We start from the raw sequence: 22,455 nt of genomic DNA, 5'->3' as shown, positions 1-22,455 counted from the left end.
TCTGACCTGTTACTGTGGTACTGTGGCAGTATTTTTTACGTTTCCTGTAGTCATAACATGCATTTCATGCTTTTGTCTTTTCTCCGTTGGGTGTCAAATGTCTACATATTAGTTGTGGCTTTGATATCTTCTGTTAAGAGTCAGGGCTTCTGTTAGACTTTGCCCAAAGTGCCTGTTCTGTTTTTGCTTTTATTGATACTTAGCTGAACTATGTTAGTTTGGGTAAAGCCTGATGCTGAGTTTCAAGAGCTCAAACCTAGTCTATTGTATAATCATGTAGGGGATGATTCAGCTAGCAACGTAGTGTCTTGATCAGCTCAATTGAGGAAACTCCTAATAAGCAATAAAATCCATGTCTGGACTAGAAACTAGAAAAGTAAATTGCTCTTATGCTTGTTTACAGTAGTCTCAAAATATAACTTTATTTCCTTGAAAATTTAGTGTGCAAGTTTCAGAAAACTTAGTGTTCTCTCCCCTTTTTACTGGTTTAGTAGACTTTTGCTTATGATTCATCTTTTCTGACCTAAAAAAACATGTAGCTACATAACTTTGAATTGTTGGATTTGAAAAACACAGCCATAAACTCCAAATTTACTGTAATATTTAGCAGTATTTTAGTAAATGCTCTTTACTCATACTTTTACCAATAAAATGGTTGTATTTCAGTGTTTGCTTTAACAAACCTGAACTCTGCTTACTGTACTGAGTCAGCTTCCAAAACTGGAGATGTTAGACATTCAACTTAAGACATTTCTAATTTGTACAGAGAATTAGTGTAATTTCCCATTTATGAATGCAGAGCTGTCTGGTGGAATATTTTGCATTGTTAAGAAGTTTTTTCCATCCTTACAGTTGCAGATAGTTTTTACAGAATAAAAATACTGTGTGACTGCTTGGGTATTCTGCAGTACAATGTCTTACATTTAAAAAAAAAGACAAATGATCTTTTTTTGAAATGAACTGAAATAATGCCAGCCAGTACCATGTAGAATGAGACCCACTATCTTCTTTTTTTTTTTTTTTTTTCTTTTGGCTTTGATATTATAGTAAAGCTTTGTTCTAATGACTGCAGCTAGTATAAAGCTTTTGTTCTTTTATTTCAGTGCCGTAGTTAAGTCTACAGTTTTTAGCCTTGCCTAGTCAGAAGTTCCAACCTCACTTCTATTTCCTGCCCATGTGCCCAGGACTAATTTGTTACAGCAGAACTCTGATAATTGATTACAATATTAAGGTATTAACTAAGTGTCTAGCTCAGTTGTTCTTACTGCCTTTCACATTTCTTCAAGGATGAAAAAATAGCAGGCTTTCTAGATACACTTCTGTTCCCTTAATGTTGGTGCTGTTTCTCCATTCTCCATTCGTTTACAGCAGTTATGCACAGCCAGAATCTGCTTGACAAAGCAAGATGCAACTTACTGTTAGTGTGCCTGTAAAACTGGACAGACTTGCCTGTTTGCAGCTGTTAATTTCTTGTTTATGTTAAAACATTCACAAGTCTTCTTTTTCTGAATTCTGTATTTTTCATGGGTGATGTTCAGTGCATCAAACAAATTCTTCAAGTTCTGTGGTATATTTCTTCAGCACTGGCTTCAAAGCTAAGGCTTTAAAGTTCTTGAGAATGTTTTATTATACTTCTTAACTTGCTAGCTTCAAGTAAGGATGTTTATGTGCACTTACTGCAATCTCTTAATGTAAATATGAATAAAAGTGTTGCCTCTTACAAGGTGGAATTTTGAACTATATGCAAAACTACCTCTAAAAATCCATAAAGTGCTGTTCCCTTTTTTCTTCAACTTCCTTGTAGACAAAATGGGCTGTGTCTAGTCCCTCTGTAGTATGTTACAGTGCAGTGTGTGTAGATGCAGTGGGTTTTCACATCTCAGGTCTCTGTTACTGACCAAAAGTTAAGTTACAACAGAGTAATCTCTGAACCTACATAAGCCAAGCAAAAGCACATATCCTGTTTGGCAGTTCCAAAAGTAAAGCAATCACTTTGGGAATAAAGCATGTGAATATTTGGCTTATCCTGTTTTTCCATGACCCTGAAAGGGATCTGTGATGTATTATGGATACCAAGTTACAATTATATGTGCGGCATAAGACTATTGTCAGGACAACAGCAAAGACAACTGATGGATACACCTGCAAAGTGTTATAAATGTGATCAGTGTGATTTATGTTGTATCTTTTAGCACTATGATGCAGCATAGCATCGGTTACTAAAGGCTGCAGAAGCCATGAAAACCAAAGGTTTATCCAAAAAATGGTACATGCTCCATCATGGTGTTCTGTTTTCTTATTCTTATAAAGAAAGGATGTTTGTTTTAGTTCAGCCATTTGTGAGAAAATATAACACTGGGAGAAGGAAGAAATTCAGTCAGGGGGCTTATTGCAAAAGTGAGTAATAGTGCTGATCAAGCTCAAATGGAAAAAAAAGGTACAAATATAACAGTCCAAGAAGTTGTCCCTTGGAACAGGTTGTTAAAGGTGGGGTCTAGCTCTTCACTCAATCCTTATACTGGGACAAGATGTTTTTGCTAGCAAAATACTCTGGTTCAGACAAAAGTTGGAGGCATACTTTAAGATTCAGTTTACACCCATTTCTTTCATGCTGTTAGTCATCCCTTTTGAAACTCGAGAGGAAACAGTTCTTATGTTGTACATGTTTTGATAGAATAGGTTACTCTCAAAATACTTGCACTTTCTACATCTGAAAAACAAGGATTAATGTTTATCATGCTCTGATTGTGCTTTGACAACAACAAACAAGACTTAATGTTTTAAAATTATATGTTATACTGTGTCAAAATGTGTATTTTTTAAAAAATACACATTTTGGGAAATGTGTATTTTTAAAATACACATTGGGAAGACTATTCTGAGATGTGATGCTCATTGTTATGAGTGCCAAATACTTAGGTCTTCAGTTATTTGTAGCATTCAGCAATGTGTGGCAAATTACCTCAACTGATGAGGGATATCTGTTCAAGTAACTCATTAGGGCTCTGTTTCTCCTTTTGTATCTGATTAGAAGATCTTTAGGAGTTTGTTATTGATTGGGGAGTGGTGTGTATTTGCTTGCAAGAGTTTATGCAAGTGTAGAAGAAACTCTGCAGGCAGTGGTGTTGCTTAGAGACTTGAAAAGGCCTTGATAAGTATGTGAACATACATGCTCTGGCAGCCAAGAGATCCTGGTCTTCCACATTGCAGAAGTGGGACTCCTGACTAGCTCTAACTGGGAATTTCAATATAGATGTATTAGATAGACTGGATTCTCAGTCTGTGGTATTAAGAGCTTCAGCATTTGTAAATAATTTGGGTTAATGAGTTTTTCTCTCTCTGTCCCTGTCTCCAAAAGAAAAGCCAGGAAATCCTGCAGAAGAACTTGGAGCAGTTTTGTATGTTCTAAGACACAGATTAGTACAGGATTAGATTCTGTATTCATTTAATGCAGTTAATGTTTTACACACTGGAAATTCTGGGAGTTGAACAATGTAAATTAATGTTTTTACTTTGTCCCTTGAAAAGCAACAGACATCAGGCTTAAACCTCTTTTGCAGATATTTTACTGTGGCTGGACTATTTTTTTGCCTTTCTAGCTGCAATAAAAAACCTGGCTATAGTCTTTTTTTTAGATGTTTTTTTTTTATTCATGTGAACTATGAGGACTATCTGAATGACTCAGTTGTCTCGTGATCTAACCTTAGAATACCTTCAGGCTAATGCTCTTATAAACAGGCAGCAAAGCTAAGTAGAGTAGCTACTGCATGTGACCTAGCTATGAAAGCTGGCATTTGTTTTGCCATTTCTATATAAATAAATGCATATAATCTAAATTTATGAATTGGAGTTCCTTAATAATTGTATTCCTTGGAGACATATAATGATATTTATTTTGACAAGTTAAGGGAAAATCTATAAACCTGAAATAATACTTGAAAAACAAAAGCTGCTGCCTTCTTGGCCAGATTTTTACATTGTTACTAAATAAAGTATAGTACAACAACTGGATCTAAGGATTTAATTTCTTGGGTGAGAACTAGAATGCTCCAGAAGTCTTCAAAGTGGAATGGCTGGTGCTGATATTCACACTCTAAACTCTAAAATAATCTGTTTTGAGTGGGGCTTTTTTGTTTGATTGTTTTTATTTGAATAAATGGTGTTTTCCTGATATAGTATGTTTGTTAGAATAGGCAGTAGGATGCAAAAAAGCCAGAGGTACATGACAACACAGTCTTTCTTAATGTATTCTAGATTTGGTCTCTTCTGCTAATTCTATCAGTGTATTTACATTCATGTTCCTTGTGTTCTTCTCAGACTTGATCTTCTGAAAGTTAACCATTTGGGAAGGTTGTCTGTTGTTCTGTGCTAACAATCAGCAGTGTTCCCTGTACCTTCAAGAGATATTTTTACAAAAAACCAAGGAATTCCAAAACCTCAAGGCTTGCTATGGAGTAACATATAAGCCATCTAATTCAAGTGGTAGTAGTTCTACTAGTACCACTTGAATTAGATGGTAGTTCAAGTTCAAGTAGTTCTACTACCACTTGAATTAGAGGGGCAGTTTGTCAGACTGATGGACTGAAAATGTTGGGCTTATTTTTAAAATCCTAGCAATGAGGACTTAGTAGAGGTTTTATCAGTTTTACTATCCTGACAGACAATCATTCATTAAGGTCTTTTATAGCCCAACCAAAATGGTTTTCACACTACCAAGGTGTGTTTCTTCTGTTAATGCTTTTAAGTAAGGACCTGTTTTCTGGATTACAGGTTAGAGATTTCAGAATTCTTTGTTATTACTTAGTTCCAAACTTCTGTGAGAACCTTGCTCTCTAGCTCCCTACATCCATACTCCAAACAAGTGGTGATGCAGAAGTATGCAGGCTTTCTACAGCAGGAATGTTTGTAGTTTATTTCTGTGGTATTTATTCTGTTGTGGGGAGGAATGTCTGTGGTTCTCTTCCCTGGTATTTGTTTTGATGTTTCACAATAACAAGCCACACAGGAGAGCAACACAGAGCTTTGGTTTTCTTACACTTGTCTAAATATTGGATAGGCCAGCCACTGTGTGAGTAGAGAGTGCAGCTGAAAGGGGTATCTGCAGATTGCATCAACTCAGTCCAAGTGATAGATAGTGAAAATTCCCATGTAGGGAGCTGGAGTTTGTTGGACCCTGGTAGGGGCTTAAGTGGACATAATACTTGGAAAATCATGGAGCTATCACAGAAATGTGAAACTCGTGGTCTTGTGTCAAAGATGGTTAAACAACTTGTACATCTGCCTTTTTTTCTGCATGTCTGGGATAAGGGAGAGTGTACAAAGCCCATACACGCAGGCAAAAGACAGTGAGTTATCTTAAATATGCTTTGTGCTCTCCAGATAAACCACTAGCATGTCTTAGGGTATATACTTGCCAAATTGACTTTATTTGCAATATTGCTCTTTATTAGAGGCTCTCTGGGTATTGTTCTGATGCCATGGATGAAATACATGTGCATGGTGAATATAAATCAGTATTGTGTAAATAAATAATTAATAGATCTGTTGGCTGTGGGTCTAAGTCTAGTCTAAGCATTTATTTTTCCTCTGTTGCTTGAAGTTTGAGCTCACAAGAACTTAGCATACACCTACCCTGTTTCTGAATGGCAGCAAAGAGATGGTTTTGAGTTTTTTTCACATCTGGCCAGCCCATGGAAGCTTCAAATTTCAGGGCATTTTACCCTAAGGTTAGTGATATTGCACAGTGTTGTAGAGTAGTAGCTCTGTAGGATTTTGCCTGAGGAAGACTAATCAAAATGCCACTTTGAAAGGGACATCCTGCAAATGCACTTCCCTTAAATCAGAAGTTAAAAATGAAATTATTCCTGCAGTGTTTTGTGGTTATTCTCAACTATAAAAGAGTGAAGATAATGTAAATACCACTGTTGCACATGGGAGACCCAGATCAGCCTTAGTCCTGTATCAGTTTGCATGGGAATCTCACTGCAGCATCACCTTCAGTTTGACAGGCTGCTGAATTTATAATGGTTAAAAGATTCTGTGTACAGAAAGAAGAAACATAAATTATTTAGGATTTTACTTCCTCTCTGAGGAAGGAAGATGATTACTTTTTTCTTCAGGAGAGGATTTGAACTTAAAATTAGTCTTGAAGCTGCAGTTTGCATTCATTGTGGCAGCAGGTACTGTTGCCTACAAGACAATTAGCTTTTCAAAGTAGAGCACTGGCTAGAGGAAGGCGATCACAGGAAAGTGGAGTGGGAGCAGCATTTTCCAGAAATAAAAATGAGGACACAGATGACCCTTTGGCTCTTAGTAGGTTCCTGTTTCTTGTATCTCTCTTTGCATAAGCAATCACCCCTCAGTTCTTCCTGAAGTAAAGCATGCCAGTAAAATCCATCTGCTCTGCACTGCTCTCGCTGTCTTGTGACATAGAGCCAAGTGTCCTTTGCATGGACTTCTTGGATTTAAATATCTAGCTCCCGATTTAGCCCTTTATACAGTGAGACACTTAACTGTGTTCCAGTGGCATTCTTAGAGATTGTTAGATGAGAGAGGGAAAGGGACAGTAGAAATGCAGACACTGTGGATTTGGCCTCGTGAGGCTGAATTGACCTACAGATGCCAGTGCACTTGGCTCCTTTATTGTCACATTGCTAATGTTCCCAGAAGTGGCAGATACACTAAATGTACTGGGGTAAAAATAGGTCATCAATCCAATGGCGTCATCAGGTACTGATGCATTTAGCAACCCACAGTGAATTATGTGGTCATAACATGTAAGAGCCCCTTTCTCCATGTGGATCACAAGTTCTGCCCTGGGAATCAAAGGGAAGAACCAGTAAGATGCTAGCAAATAAAATCTGTCTTGTCCTTTTGTCCTTTGTATATTGCTTCCTATTTTATTCTATTTATGCTCTTTTCTGGTACTGTTTTCTGTCGCCCTTCTCTAATGTCAAAAAAGTGAAAGACCTGTCTGTGATCCTCATTTCATGTTATGCATGAAATGTAGACAGTGCATGCTCCTGGCATGCTCTGTTACGATCCTGTGGATTACGCCCTGGCTTTGTAGTCTGGCAGCACGAGGCCCTGGATGACTGCCGTGGGAGTGCAGGCAGGAGTGGAAGGTGCTGTTTTCCTGAGCCAAGGAAACCACACTAGCACATGCACGGCCACCACAGTGGGGGTATACTGTGGTGTGACACTGAGCTCTGGAAAGATTACTGGAGGAACCTCTCTGCAGGTTAACTCTTGTCTGGGAGCTGTTGAGACTGGCGTGGGCAGTCCTCCTGCTGGCTGCTGTCAGAGCACTGGGTACTGGATGGCACTAGATGACACATGCATCCATTGCTCTTTATTTGTGCTGTCAGGTCTGCTTCTGAATAACACAGATTTGTTTCAGGTTTCTGGGGTTTAATAGAATTAAAACTCAAGAGGCTAGAAAAGCATTTTTGTCAAATTAGAAGGTTTTTTACAAGTAATATGATGTATCTGTTTCTTCATGGCCTATTTTCACCCAAACAGCAGGAAAGAGGCAGTAAAAGTATTATTTTTGTATCTCTGTAAGGGGAGTTTTGGTCTTTCCTACAAAGATTTTGATGTCCATATAGAGCTTTTGTCTGCTCATATTTTGTATGGTGATTCATTCCTTCTGCAGTTTCCAAACTGGTTCATTACATCATGTTTTTCCTGTATAGATTCTTTGTTCTTGCTCCTGTTCCTAGGAGGTTTCAGCAGGGTGTTCCATCTTCTCTGGTTTTACAGCCAATGAGGAGTTCTTTACCTTTCTCCTAAGCACTGTTGCAAGGATGGGGAGAAGTGGTGGGTTGTTTTTTGGATGTGTTTTGTTGGTTGGTAGTGGTTTTGGTTTTTTTTGTTGTTTTTGTTTTTTTTTTTCAGCCTGATTGGATTGTTTCCACCTTTTTGAGAGCATCAGATTGGGAAGGTGAGAGAATATTTACTACATAGGGCAGCTTCTCCCTTGGAGAAATGTGGGAACAGGAGGGAAATAAAAAGGAGTTATTCTGGAGGTATCCTGGCAAAAGGGTGAAACTTGGTGTGGCTGGGTGCTAAATTTTGAACTATATGCATACAGCCAGTCTTCAAATATGAACTATTTGAAGACTGGCTGTATGCCCAGTAAAAATCTCAAAATGCCTTAATTAAGAAAGGATTTGACAATCATGATCTAATATTTGATGAGATGTGCTAATGGAACTGTGCGTGTGTGAATACACAAGTCTACTGAACTGTACTGTAACAAAACTTCTGGTTTACTGCTCAGTGTGGTTTTCAAGCATCATAATAATGCAGCCCAGAAAGGGGCAGTGTCTTTGATAATAGTATTGGACTAGGAAAGAGTCTGGAACTTCAGGCTCTTGGAAAGATAGATGAACATACATTGCTTGTGCCAAAGCTCTTCAGACTAGAAGGAATAGATGAGGTTTTATAGCAGTAATGACATGCATGCCCTGCTGTGTACAGAGGCTGCCCTGGGAACCAAACAAAAAACCTAATTTACTGTCTTTGTACTTATTTTGAATGGTTTTGTGTGGACTGAAAATGTATTATAGTACTTCAGAGTTGGTGTTTCCAGTGTGCTGGGAAATAAATATTTTGGTACCTGCTTTGAAAACATGCCAGGGTATTCTCAGGCAGTCTGCTGTGGAGGTCGCATGGATGGGTCTGTCTCGGTGCTGCCCTGCAGCTCTTCTGCTCTACATACACTGAGCATCTGCCTCACTGTCACTGCACTGGGCTCTGCATGATCTTAGACATACCCGGATACAGCAACAACGTGCTATTTTTAGTTCTAGCTGATGTGGAAAATAAACTCTATGAATTTAAAATGCATCTTGGGCAAGTACGATATGCTATTAAAATATGAAAGTGAGATTTGTGGACGTAAAGAGAGGACAGGCAAGGCACTGCTGAAATGAGACCTGTCACTGTGATATTTGATTGGGTTTATTCCTGCTTCAGACTAAGTTGAGTTACTTGTTTCTGGAAGTGGAAAAAGTCTTCTAAGGTATAGATGTTAGAGAAAATTGGCTGGAGTTCGCTGAAATGGCAGAAGTACATAATCAATGAAAAAACACTTAATTTTGTTGTCTCTAAAGAGTGACAAAGTCCGTGGAGGCCAGCTCTTCAAACAGCCCCAAAGAAGTATGAGCTGCCACTGTCTTGTCTCCAACACTGGCTGAGAGTACTTGGGTGGTCTCAGCTGCAGTGGCTGCCTGGTAAGGCAGCTGCTGCCCTCAGGAAAAGTAGTGAAATGTTTCTTTTTGCACAGGAAGGTGGCCAGTGCATGTATGTCTACTTATAGGTCACAGGTAAAAAACGTAACATTTTCTAATCTGTAAAACAATTACTCCTTTATTTTCTACATTTATTTTTTATTTAATTTTTGCTAATGGCAGTGGACTTCAACAAAGTATATGCAAAATTTTTCAGCTCATTAAATAGTAGGAGGAAACTTTTTATATGATGGCTAATCAAATATGGGAAGAACATCTGTTTTGTAAGAATTCCTCCAACACTGCTTATTTGCCTCAGTGTTTGGGTGCCTTCAAAACCCAGCTGGCAGAGAACTGTTTTAATGTGAATTAATGCCCGAGTCCTTTTCCTCTGATGATAAATGGAAGCATCTGCAGTGTTGAGCTGCCAAGCTAAGCAGAATTTCCCTTAAGCAGCTCTCAAATACTGAATTGTTCTTAGAGAATAGATGTGTCTTTGGATTTGTTAACACTTGAAATGTGGACATAATGTTTGATTGAAGGAAACAGTTTTAAAAAGTGCACTCTGAAAAGATTTTTGGAGAGCAAAGCTGAACTATGCCTCCAGGAATATTCAAATAATGTTCCTTACACTTTCCAAAGAAAAATTACATGGACTGTGACATTGCCGGGTGATATATTCAGCTGGTGAGACCACCCACTTCCTCCTCCTCCCTCCTCATCCTCCTCCTCCCATTTCTCCTTTTCCAGTTCCCAGCCCACAGAGTCCCATAGCAGATTGAGCATCGGTGCTGTGATGCAATTCAGAGGCTGTTGGTTTTCGAAAGCACTAAGTCTGTTTTATTTTGAGGATAAGCTTTGTTTTCAGAACATCTGGTGAGGAGAAGCTGCCAGCAGCATTTACATTGTGGATATCTGCTCTTACTGATTTTTTTGCTTGTCTGTGCATAAGGAGTAACAGCAAAGGAATGGAGACCTGATTATTTCTTCAAGCCTGTTTTCTTTAGCAAGAATTGTTCACTTCTGGAAGTAGTGATTTAAAAACATAGTATGTAACAGTACATGGAGACTATTTTTTGCTTGTTTGTCTTCCAATTGCACCGAAGACATGTTATGGTCCCCGAAATTTTCCTTATCCAACATGCGCATAAGGCTGACAGCGAAGGGATTGCTTCGAAATATTCGTCTGCCTTCTGGCTACAAGAAAAGCACTGTTATATTTCATACAGGTTTGTGTATTTTTAATATGATGATTAGAGTGTGCATTTAGTGAGTATCTTGTTTGCTTCAACAGCATCTTATTTTTAGCAGGTAAGAACTGTACTGGGCATAAGAGTTTTTGAATTTCAGACGTAAGTGAATGACTTTTAAGCAAAGTATTTAATATTCTAAGCCTCTGCATGTGTGCTGATCTGCTTGTTTGCAAGGTAGTTACTCTGTTTGTGAAATGCAAATTGGGATTTGCTCTTTCCTTGCACAAATCCAAAAATAGTATCAGGAAGTCTGTGCTTATTTATCTAATAATTTTAATGGTTATCTGCTGGGAACGCTGTCTTTTCTGTGTCTTGATTGGGTGCAATTGGAAACAGGGAGGGAAGTGGAATGAATACAGGTGTGACTTTCTGTCTGTGGGAAATATTTGAATACTTACCTGTAGGTATCTGTTATCACAGTTGTTGTGCTAAATACATATTACTTGCAAGTAGAATAAAAAAACTTTTGTGCCTCTTGTTTTGAGAAAAACCCAAAAGGTACAACTTTTTAATACACTGAAGACGAGTGTGTGTGTTTAATTCACACACACAGAGAACACAACAAACAAAAAAATTACAAAATTCTCATCTGCATCTGACCTGATTTTTATTTTCAGTGTCAGGCGAAGCAAAGCAAGTTTATGGAAGGTGGGCCTTATGCCAGGACATAAAATGTGTAATTTTGGGGGTGAGGGGTGGAAGTTGTATTTTGCTTTGAGCTGAGCTGTGTGACATCTAGAGATACTGAGAGCATCTTGCATAAGTATTTTTCTCCACTGCACTATTTACAATTTTCTTTCGTTTTACTTAGCGGGGAGCAAGCAGCTATATAAGCTAGTTTTGCAGAAGCTCTTCACTCAAGAATTTCCTCTCTTACTTGAATACCACCCTTTCTGCTTTTATTTTCTTGCAGTTGAGTGCTATCAGTCCGCTTTCCTTACTGTCCTGTCTTTTCACATGGCTGCTTTAACCATTTTCCTTGTCATTTCTTACCTTTGCCAAAGTAAATCCAGCTTCAAAATTTTCTTGGGGCCATAAATGCATTTATGAACAAAATACAGGCCAACTGTACAATATAGGCTTCTGTTTGCAGGTTGCTTGTGTTGGCATTAAACTAGGATTTAAATACCTTGATGTCAAAAACTCTCATGTAAAGGGTGTCTTTGTGCATATAACTATATAAATAATGTGGAATTTCTACATGACATAACACATACTCCAGGACCAAAAATCCTAAAGAAGAAGGTGAGGGAAGATAATGTTCAGTCTTCCAAATGTTCATTAAGTGATACTGAAATTTGTGTAATTGAAAAATAAATTTAATGAAAAAAGTGCATGTATCAAGAGAATTTTACAATTATAAGAATCAGCTTTTGGTTTAATTTATTTTGAGTGGATGTGAAAGCAAAACCTGCCTGAAGGTCTCTGAAAGATACAACACGTGAAATAGATTGCAAGCCCTGTGTTCTGGTTAAGAAGAACTACACTGGGAAGTGCTGAACAGACCTGTGTGTTTTCTCCATGTCTAGTATGTACAGACCAATAGCACAGCACTGAAGCTTCAGAGCTTTTGCCTGCTTTCCCCCTTCTGCTTTGCTGTCCTTGTGTCTTGTAGGAAGTTATTATGTTAGCAGAAGGCTGACCAGTGGTTAGCTAGAGCTGAGTATACCAAAAAAGTAGGGCATATGAAAACCAGGTCATAGTCTGTAGTGGAAAATGCAAGTATGTATAGATAATACTGCGGTTTTTGAAACAGCAGAATGCATTGAAGCTTGTTAGTGATTATTTCAGGTTCATAAACTCAGCAACAGTACATGAGGCAATGACTGTGTATATCACAAGCATAAAAGGTTATTTTCTGTTGCTGTTAAATCCAGGAGGAACCATATTTACTTTTACAGCACCAGTATGACTGTCTTTTCTTGTAGTGGTTTAATTTGATTAAAATGACATGTGGCTTCTTTCTAAGGTCACATGAGCAGTAGGCACAATAAGCAGTAGAGAGTGTGTCAATAAATAAGGGAAGAGGTAACTGCCAGAAGGAATTTCAGGGTCCATCTAGGAACATGAATATGTATGAGTGTTACATAAACCCCTCTGAGTACCAGTTTTTATGTAGATTGCACTTTTAAGAAGCATTATCATGGATTTCATTCTTTGCTCCCTTTGATCATAGCATAGATCGACTGGACTGCCTTTATTACTGTAGACCATCCTTGAGATGCTTACAGCTATTGTTGAAATGTAGAATTTTAAAGTAATCTAGAGCACAGGTCAGGTTGGATTCTTCTGTTGTCATATCACCTGTGCTTGACAATTGCAGTGCAGTAACTTGGTGAAGTTAGAATGTAAACACTGTTGGGAGGAAGAGGATGGAACTTGTTCTTGGGTTTTCAGTCTGACTTGAGGGTAGTTGGCAGCAGCATGAGCCAGTTTCTTCACATGGAGCATAGGGAAGGGACACACAGTTGTTTGCGCAGGTGTTGTGTTATTCTAGGTTAGTCATTGCAATTTAGCATTAAATGGATCCTTCGGCTGGATATCTTTGCACTACTTGTATTGTCATTCATGTGCAGGTGTCAAAGTACCTAGAGTAATTCGAATATGTTACAGCATCACCATGCAGTCTGTTCTGGGGGAGCCAAATAAAATCAAGTGTTTTTCCACTAAGAAGGGAATAAATCCAGGTAAAATTTAATGTAATATTTAAAGTGTTTTTTAGATCTTTCAGCCTTGTGTCTAACTTCCATGACTGTGCTGTGCACTGCTTCAATGTCAAGATAAACAGAAGTTTCTTCTCTCTTCTTAAATGGTGGAAGACATCAAAGTATCATTTTTCTCAGCAACTGGAAGTACAAACACCTGCATTGTTTGCTGTATATAATGAGTGTCCTCTTCAGCAAAACAAAATCCTGAAACCTTAAGAAAATAATTCATTTCCCCATCCTGTGACTTATAAAACTTATTTGTAGCAAGTAACGGCAAAAAATCTAAACACTCCAGAACTGCATAAACATAACAGAGGAGAGTGGGAACCACTGTCTTTCAGTGATGAAATATTAGATTTGCTACCTTTATTGAACCATTTAGGATTTTTACCAGAGTGACTAAAGTGCTCTTACGTTCTTCATGCTTCAGTGGTGTGACAGAGTAAATCATCATCTCTGTGTAGATCATCAGTTCTGTATAAACTGTGAGAGAAAGACATTCTCTTATAAATAATTCAAAATAGTAGTCTTGAGTTTTCTTGTGTTTTCTCTTGTATAAAGATAAAAGTCCAGACAAGAAACTAGCTTTGCAAATAGAGGTAAAAGCTCTTGTGCTTTTTGTTGAGAATTTGTCAATGTTTCTATACTGTTTTGTCTCAAAATGTTTTCATCCAGTCCTTCTTGCTGCTTTTCCTCTTTCTTTCTTCCCTTAAGCGAACTGTACTTGGTGCTCTTGTCTTGCTGGGGACTTCCTTTGCCTACTAAACATGTCTTTTCAGCGATACTAGTTTTAAAAACTCCCTTGCTAATAACGAACAGACACCATAAATGTGTTTACTTGGGCAGCTGATATCCTTTTTCAATGACTTCTTCCCAAAGTTGTTATTTGATCACATTTGGAGCTATAAAATTACTTCTGTGTTTTGCAAAGCGGGGCTCTTAAGAAAGGATTATGAAAGCCTAAGATGTGATGAGTTGCTTAACTGTTCACATCACTTTTTTACCCTCCCCCTGAAGAATAAGTGAAGTACTGGTTAAATGTCTGGCACTACAGTTTAAATACAGCACCATAGAAAGATACCCAGCACACTGAATCCTATTAAGTATTCTAAATCCAGAAGTCTGCTGGAGAAATTTTATACAGGACAAGTATGTTAAATATTTGTGTCACCCACCAAGGAAAAAAATAGTTCAGAAGTAAAGCCAGCTTATCTGTTCAGAGCAAAAGAAGTTGAATAGCTGGAAACCATTCGTCATGGGGGATTTTGAATTTAATCATGTTCCTGTTTAAGTCAATGACATTCTGCTCCTGACTTAATCTATTCAAGACTGGGTACTAAATGACCTGCCTGATGTGCCTGATTTCAGTCTTTATAGGTCATAGCTTCAGTAGGCATGTACATGATAACTAAATGAAGATTCTTATTTTCAGGTGTCATGGCTCTGTGTTTCAGCGTTTGTAAGTACAGTTTGTACTCTCTGCAAGTCTCATCCAATGAAGTGTTTACAATAGCTATAAAATAAAGATAGCAGTAGTAATTTAAAACTTAGCCTCAGTAGCAAAAAGGATCTGCCAAACCCACTCAAAACCCTGCCCCCCCCAAACAACAAAAGAAACCCTCCAACACAACAAAAAACATGCCAGAGTCAAAACAGAGTAACTTTGATGTGATGTTAACATTTAAATTGTGTATATATTTAATAAAGTATAGAAAAGAATTTAAATGGGGAGCTTTGCCCCAAAAAATCTGAAAAAGAACAACTGGTATGCTACTGAAAAACAGATGCCTGGCAACTTGCATTCTACTCTACTCTCTAGCAAGTGATGTTGGATTTTGTTATTCCTTATTTGCCAGTATGAAATAAATAGAATTGTTGCTTCAAGCTCTATCTCATAGAAGAAAATTGGAGAGTAAATATAATTGTTGGAGTTAATTGGAGAGTAAATATAAAAGACATAACAAATAATCCCTACTAGTACCACTGCATATTCTAAGTGTGCATTTTTTCTCACATGAGCCTAATAGGTGAAAAGTGTCTGGCTGCAAGATCTATTGCTCTGAAGTAGGTTAGGGTTTGAAAATGCCAGACACCTACACTTACACTTAAAAACTTGAATAGCTTTTAAATTACTTCAGAGGATTTCCAGTGTGGTAAAATGAGGCTTATGCTTCTAAAATCTGCCTCTTCCAGTTTTGCAGTTTGTGTAAATAAATCTATTACCATAATAGAAATGGCTTGCAGCATTCAGACAAATGAAGTATTACTACTTATTCAGTCCTTCTAATCTGAACTTTCTAAAACATACAGCTTTTTTTTGAGTAACATACCATGAAATTTCAGTGGTAGAATGTAAAATGCAACATTTTGAGTGGTTTCAGCCAATTGTCCCACTGTCTTGTGTTACCCTTCTTTCTTTGCTGGCACAGAAAACTGATGTGTGAAGGAGTATTTTCCATTTCTAGTTAGTTTCATTTTATGTTAAGTAATGTGTAGATTGGGACCACAGTTACTACTTTCACTGCCATGAATGGCAAGAAATGTTGATTTCTGTTGATAGAGATATGCTATTAATTTAATATCATGTAGTGAAGCAGCGTTGCTAGTACTTTTATTATTTTAAAAAATTGTAATCTCTTGGTATTGCAATGCACAGGAATAACCTGGGTCTAAAGGTAATGGATTTGATGTCTTTAGGGAAGTTGTGGTGTTCCAAACAGCTCTTGACTGTTTCTCCCAATATCATGCCAAAATTTAACTTATTTGGAAAATTATTTGCAAGCAGACCCTATCTCTCTTGGCTTGTCTATTAGAAAAAAATTCCATGAAGGCTCAACTGGTCAAGCAGTCTAGCTGGAATAGTGTTGTTACAGTTAAAGAGTAACAAATTAAAAGTTGTTACTGTTAACAACTAAAAAAGTTAGCACTGTCACCAGCACCTTTCTAACCATGTCCACCAACAAGTCATGGAGTGTTGTTTCTGTTCTGTCTCCTACAGGGACAACAAAATAGTATTTGATCTGCTGAAAAATGAATGTATTGACAGTGTTAGTTACATCTTAAAATAATGTAAAAAACCCTCAAAAAACTAACAAACCAACATCCCATTTAATTCAGCTGTCTATATACTTAAATGTGGAAATAACTCACCTTAAATAAGCCTGAGTTGTATCTGGACATGATGTTGCTTTACAGTTGCTATTTACAAACATTTTATTGGTATCATCTTTACTGATGTGTAGTAATTGTAGCAAGGGCATTAAATAACCTGGAGTCCTGTGTTCATCTCCTGGTTAAATATATATTTACCACTTCATGATAATGTGCTGCTTGTACACTTACAGCAAGTAAAAGATCTTCCTCAGGATTCTTGTGTAAGCAGTTTGTATGTGATTGATGGAAATACTTCTATTAGTTAGGCAGGAAATAGAGCAGCTAGGAACATCTGTGGTGAAATTCTTTTAATGAAAGCTCATTCTTTTCTCAAAAAGAACTAGCAGTCCTTCAGTAGAAAAGTCACAGTATTAAAAATGGAACTCATTTATTGCTTAACTTCTGTAATAATAATTTTAGACTCTCAGATACTGCTTGCATCAGAAGCATCTAAATCATAAAAAATTTTGTTTGTATTTATTACATATATATAATAGACTTTGTGCTAAGCCTTTTCAGCTATTTAAAGTTGTAAAACAGGATTATTGGAAGTGTTTTCTGTGAAAGAATAAGGGAAATTTCTTAGAAAGCCAGTTGCAATTATTCTATTCCAAATAAAACAGAAGACTAGAAAAAATTTGTTTTTCTTAAACATGCCTATTTTGTGTAACAAATATAATAAAGATTGCTTATTTCCACAAATATTACTATACAATCTGCTACCTGCTTAACTCACTTATCAAGTTAAGACATTTTGCCAATTAAGAAGATGAAAGGTCCTGATATGAAATTAGTTGCATCACCCTATTTAACCTGTATTTCTTTATTTCAGGAGGGACCTCAGTTAGGATTTAAGGTAAAGGAAATCAAGATGTGTGTTTAATGTGCAGTGAATATTTTTCTTGCTGCCTTTGTTAGTGGCACAAGTAAAGATGCTCATATTGGAGATTTTTCTTGAGGATTAATCTCACATACATACCACAAGGGCTTTGGTCCTTGTGGTAAGTTATGGGTATGCCCCAGTGAACACCACACTTACCTGAGGTATCAGCTCCTCAAGAAGATTTCTGTTGTCCTCCCTCCCTCCCTCCCTCCCAGCCCACCACCCAGTTAAGCAAAAGTCTGTGTGCCATCTTTGCAGTTTGCTGGCTTGGACAGAAGAGGCTCAGGGGAACATTAAGTGCAAGGAATGATCTGTTGAATGTTTTAAACCTTCTCCACAGGAACTGCTTGGTCTCTGCAGCAGGCATGACAAGCAGTCCCTCCTTGAGGGAAGCACTGGTAGCTGTCAGGCAACATTTGCCAAAATGGTCGTCAGTTGTGCAGCTGGGTTAGGAGTGGATGGAAAGAGAAGTCCTTTAACTGCTCAGCAAGCAGCAGAAGGACTTTGTGCCTCTCAAAGGGTGGAGACATATTCTTAGCTGATGAAAGTGCTGGATGTTGCCCCATTCTGTTTTGTTTTCAATTTGGCAAGATGTTTTCAAGTAGGTTCTGATAATGTTGTACTTAGGCTTTTCCTGAAACAATGGTGTGCAATGTCCCAGGCATGTCCCTGGGGAGATATCTTTGTTGTTTAATAGCAGGAAAACTGCCTAACATGACAGGAAAGACACAAATAGGTCCTTGATGTGGTGACGGCCAAGATCTATATAAGCGCATTTTGTAAGTCTTTTGGAAATGGGGAGTTCCAGCAGCACTTAGAGCTGATATGAGGCACTTGTGATGCAATATTTTCTGTCTTAAACTTGCAGTGAAGCATGGAAGATTGAGTTCACATGAATGATTTTAACCAGCAGCAACTGAAGTGCTTCTATTAAGATGCTGTTCTATTCTGTTGACCAGCAAATGGTTTTTCACTGCTAGGGTAGCTTTAAATGCATTTCGAGTTTCGTTTTAGACACATGTTCATCTGTGTTGGTGTTCCTTAACATGCTATGCTGTCTATGCTATGCTATGTCTATGCTATGTTATGCTATCTCCTTAAATACATCTTCCTAAAGTTGTGAGTTAATTTTGATAGCTTAAATTTTCTTTTATTCTTCAGGGACTTAATGTTAATTGTGGTGATACATGTAATCAAAAGGATGAAAAGCACAAGTGCTTAAACTTCAAATTAGAAAAATGACTTTCACTTGTGTGAACCAGCCCAGTGAGGGTGATTATGTGCAAAAAACATTTTTAGTGCTTTAGAAAATCAGTACTGATCTAGACTAACTCAAGAGTCTTAACTGAGCTGTGAAAACAATTTAGAAATAGTTAATTCTTTACTTAGACACAGAAGAGTTTATTGCAACTTCCCTTACGTGATCTTGTCATGCCAAGGTAGTCATCTGCCAAGAGGGTAATGGTATGTCTCTGCCCTGTTGTGTGGAAATGACAGTACAAATTAACATTTTTTGTAAAGTAATTGCTTGGTTATTTTTTAGTCGTGGGAAAACACTAAATCTGGGGCTGATCCTGAACTTGTCAAATGAAATTAATGCAGCTGGGGAGGAGCAGCCTGCTGGGTTACCATTTTGGGCTGTGATTAAAACTAATCAGGGGCATGATTGGAGCAAAGTCATTGAGTGATACCATAGTCAACAATGTTGAAACCACTTCATCAGTGTTTTCTGCGTAGCGCCTAAGAGTGCTAGGACTGATTCTTGAAGGGATTTGGGAATTTGATCAGTTACTGTAAACTTTACTGTTCTTAGTTAATTTCCAACCTATAAGCTTAGTCATGCCTATATCATTGCTGAATTATTATTTTTTTTCATTAATCCTTGGGGAAAAAATCATGTACTTGCTTTGTCTCTGAATTGGTTTATACTCTATTTTATACTCAGAAATTTGGACTTCTCTTACAAAGTGAATCTATATGTACCAAAAAAAAGAATTTGGATGCTAATTATTAGTTTTGTAACTTGATATTGCAAACTCGGGCCATCAATTTTTTGAAGAAAATGTTAGAATTGAACTTCTTAGTGATCTTTTGGTAGATAAAATATTATTATATTGGATAACTTAGCACTGATTATAGTGCTTCCTACATGCTTAGGGGAGTTGTCACCTTGCTTTTTAATGAATATTATCAGTGAATGTGATTTTTAATCTGAATTTGCTTTTAAATGGCTGTAGAGTTTCATGAGCACAGGAAGATGTGATTCAGCTTCAGAAAGACTTTTGGTACAAAGGCAATAATGTAGGCAAGGCTTTGGAGGCTCTATAAATTCCCACTGTCTGCCCTACTTTTTCTTCCCTAATATCCTTTAGGCAGGATTTCAATGCTGTAGTTAAGTCAGTGACATTTGTTAGTCATAGAACATCAACTCAGACTAGTGTGATTAGAAATAGCTTCTGAGTTCAAACAAAAAGCCATTCTATCCTCTCTATCCAAGATAGCTGCAGATACTGCACAAGGAAAAATGTTACATATTAATGTACTAGTCTTGTGATCAAAAATGTATTTTTCAAGTCTCTTCTTTGTACAGCTGTTTTCAAGGGAAGATTATGGTTCCTTGCAAATTACTAAGTCTTACATATGCTCTTCTCTGAAGGACTTTGAGTAGCTGAGAAAAAAAAATAGTTCTTGAATCTAGCATTATTAGTCTGAGCTAGTATATCTTCTGACCATTAGCTAATATGTTGGTTGGAAAGAAAGAATTACCATGTTGCATTAGAAGCAGGCACAGTTGACAAAGTGAAGTTCAGTGATTCAGTCAAAATTTCAAATTCGTTCTGGGTTGATTGGTTTGTTGGTTTTCTTTGTCTCTACTGCAACAAAGTAGACCTCTGTTGTACATCAGCAGAAAGTAGTTTGCAAATTTAAAATCTTAATTGTATATGCTATAAGAGTCCTGTTTGGAGTTCTTCCTAGTTGTTTCCTAGTTGGTTGTTGAAGCCAAGTTTTGTATGTAGATAGAGATTTAATTTATGATGCAAAAAATTAAGTCTGTGGACTTACCTTACTTGGATTTGGAAGTAACAGTGTCACTCCCAGTCACTTTGTTTATCCCTAGCATAATTTATAATGCTTGCCAGCTCTTTTGGAAGGAAGCGTGTTAAAAAGTAGTTGAAAAACAATTAAGCTGTTCTCACATCTGACATTCCAGAACATTGGAGACTGCTCTGCGTGGTTGAGAGCAGAAGAGAAAACTCAGCTAGCCTTTTAGTACCTATGTAAAATGTGGCATGAAGAAAAACTCAAGTCAGTGATTTCATCTATGTGAAGTCAAGGTTGGGTTTCATGTGGAAGAAAACACACAATGAAAAAAATGCAGCAAGTCTTAACCTTCTTTATGATAATACTTGAGGTAAAACAATTGAGCAGTCTGGTGAAATGCCTTTTGTGTCTAGGTAGTGGTTGCCTTGCTTCAACAAGGAGTGATGTAAATAGTTTCAGGAGGCTTTTCCCAGCCCTATATTCTTTATGTTGAGCAAGGTGGGGTGGACTGTAGTATTAAAGAAGGATTCAAGTGTTGCAGCTTAAATGTCTTCCTCCTTTCTGGCTGTGTTTCAGCCATTTCCCCTGTGATAATGTGTAGGGCTGGGATCTTTGCAAAGGCTCAAACAGGAAGAAACCTGTATTGGCATTGTTCTGCTCTTGGGTCTTGTGTGAGGGTTTTCTATATGTCTGTAACACACACTCTGAGTGTATCCAAGGAGGATATGGACAAACAAAGGGATTGGGATTTGTACTGGGGAGGCAATTCATTGGATCTGGAAAGGGTTTGCCAATAGTACGACCTAATCATGGTGAGATCCCTGTCCCAAATGACTCTGGGTCCTGATTTTGTGGACAGAGGCTGCAGAACAAAGGGAAAAATGTGGCATATCCTGTACTTGCAATGAAGCAGTAGAGGGCACCAGACAGTAAGGAGCAACATTTGTACAGGACTTAGGGACCCATGCGTGGGTTTGGTTTTTTGGGAAGATCTGTACTTCATCAATGACAAGACACAGCTGCAACTATAAGAAAAAGGGGAACTGCTTCACATGTTTCTTTGCCTAATCAGAGAAATACCTGAACTAGAAACTTACTGAAACATAAACCCCTTATGTAAAATAAGTATAACTTCCAGTATATTGTATACTTTAAAGTTTGGAAATTCAAAGATTTAAGGATGCCTGTAATGTATATGATGAACTGATGTAGCAGTGTTCAGATACCTAAACTGAGGATAATACATTGAGATGTAGTTCAGTCTTTAATTCAATCCTCATTGGCCAAAGCATCAGTGCAATATACCCTCATGCAATTATTTTCCATCTTTTTGTCATATTTTTCATTAGAATCGGAGGACATTGGGTTTTTTTTAAGGTGGATTAAGTAGTTTCATTAATGTAGATATGGTCAATCCCTCTCATATCAAACCACCCATGTTCTAGGCTTTCTAGTACAATAAACTAGTTCTACCAACTTCCTTTTTTCCCCCTCCCCAGAGAGTGGTATGTAGCACTGTGTGGGTAACTAACATGTGTTAGGCTTTGTCCTAGTTCAGAACAAGCTAAAAAAAAAAAAAAAAAATCAAGCATCAATATCACCTTTGCTTGTTTGGAAAATAACCAGGACAGCCCTAATGCACTGGTAGTCTATCTGGTGAATGTTAGAGTTGTTTTCTGTGAATTGCATTGCATTCCAAATTTGATTTGTTTGTGGTCGTCTCTGAATGTATGATGAGATTATTAATATTTTTATCTTTGTAGTAGACATGTGACTCATACTCGTGCTTACTATTTACTATCTAGATCATACACAAACATGCAGAATATTCTGAGGTGGAAAGGACCCACAAGGGTCATTGAGTGCAGCTCCCAAGTGAATGGCCATAGAGGGATTGAACCCACAACCCTGTCACTAGAACCATGCTCTAACCAACTGAGCTATGAAGACTTAATTCAATTCTACATATTACAGTTCCTGTAAACTTGACAAAATGCATTGTGAATGCAGAGGCGAAATCACTGTATAGTAGGTGTTCAAAGCCCAACTAGTGTTTCTGTAAAACACACCTGTGGTACATAAAGTAAAAGATGTTATGGGAACCACAGTGAGATTTTAGAAGAACATAAATACTACTGAGATTTCCCTTTCCTTTTCATTACTGCATGTATAAAAATAATATC

At 37.5% G+C, this 22,455-nt stretch overlaps 1 protein-coding gene across 10 annotated transcripts in view; it reads left to right on the top strand.

Annotated features, from left to right (window-relative positions):
• The window catches only part of MTUS1 (microtubule associated scaffold protein 1), a 120,871-nt gene that overhangs the window by 57,265 nt on the left and 41,151 nt on the right, over positions 1 to 22,455 (top strand). Inside the window, exon 1 of one of the 10 annotated variants that reach the window (XM_021536818.3) lies at positions 9,812 to 10,462. The exons of the other annotated variants lie outside the window; for them this stretch is intronic. Coding sequence (XP_021392493.1) covers positions 10,342 to 10,462 — 121 coding nt within the window. The 5' untranslated portion in view covers positions 9,812 to 10,341. Of the gene's footprint in view, positions 1 to 9,811; positions 10,463 to 22,455 lie in introns of those variants that run through there. 10 annotated transcript variants of the gene reach the window in all.

Source organism: Lonchura striata, chromosome 4, assembly GCF_046129695.1.
Source record: "Lonchura striata isolate bLonStr1 chromosome 4, bLonStr1.mat, whole genome shotgun sequence".
NCBI lineage: Eukaryota > Metazoa > Chordata > Aves > Passeriformes > Estrildidae > Lonchura > Lonchura striata.
The sequence above is the reverse complement of the archived record's forward strand: the minus strand, read 5'-3'. Positions and strand labels throughout refer to the sequence as shown.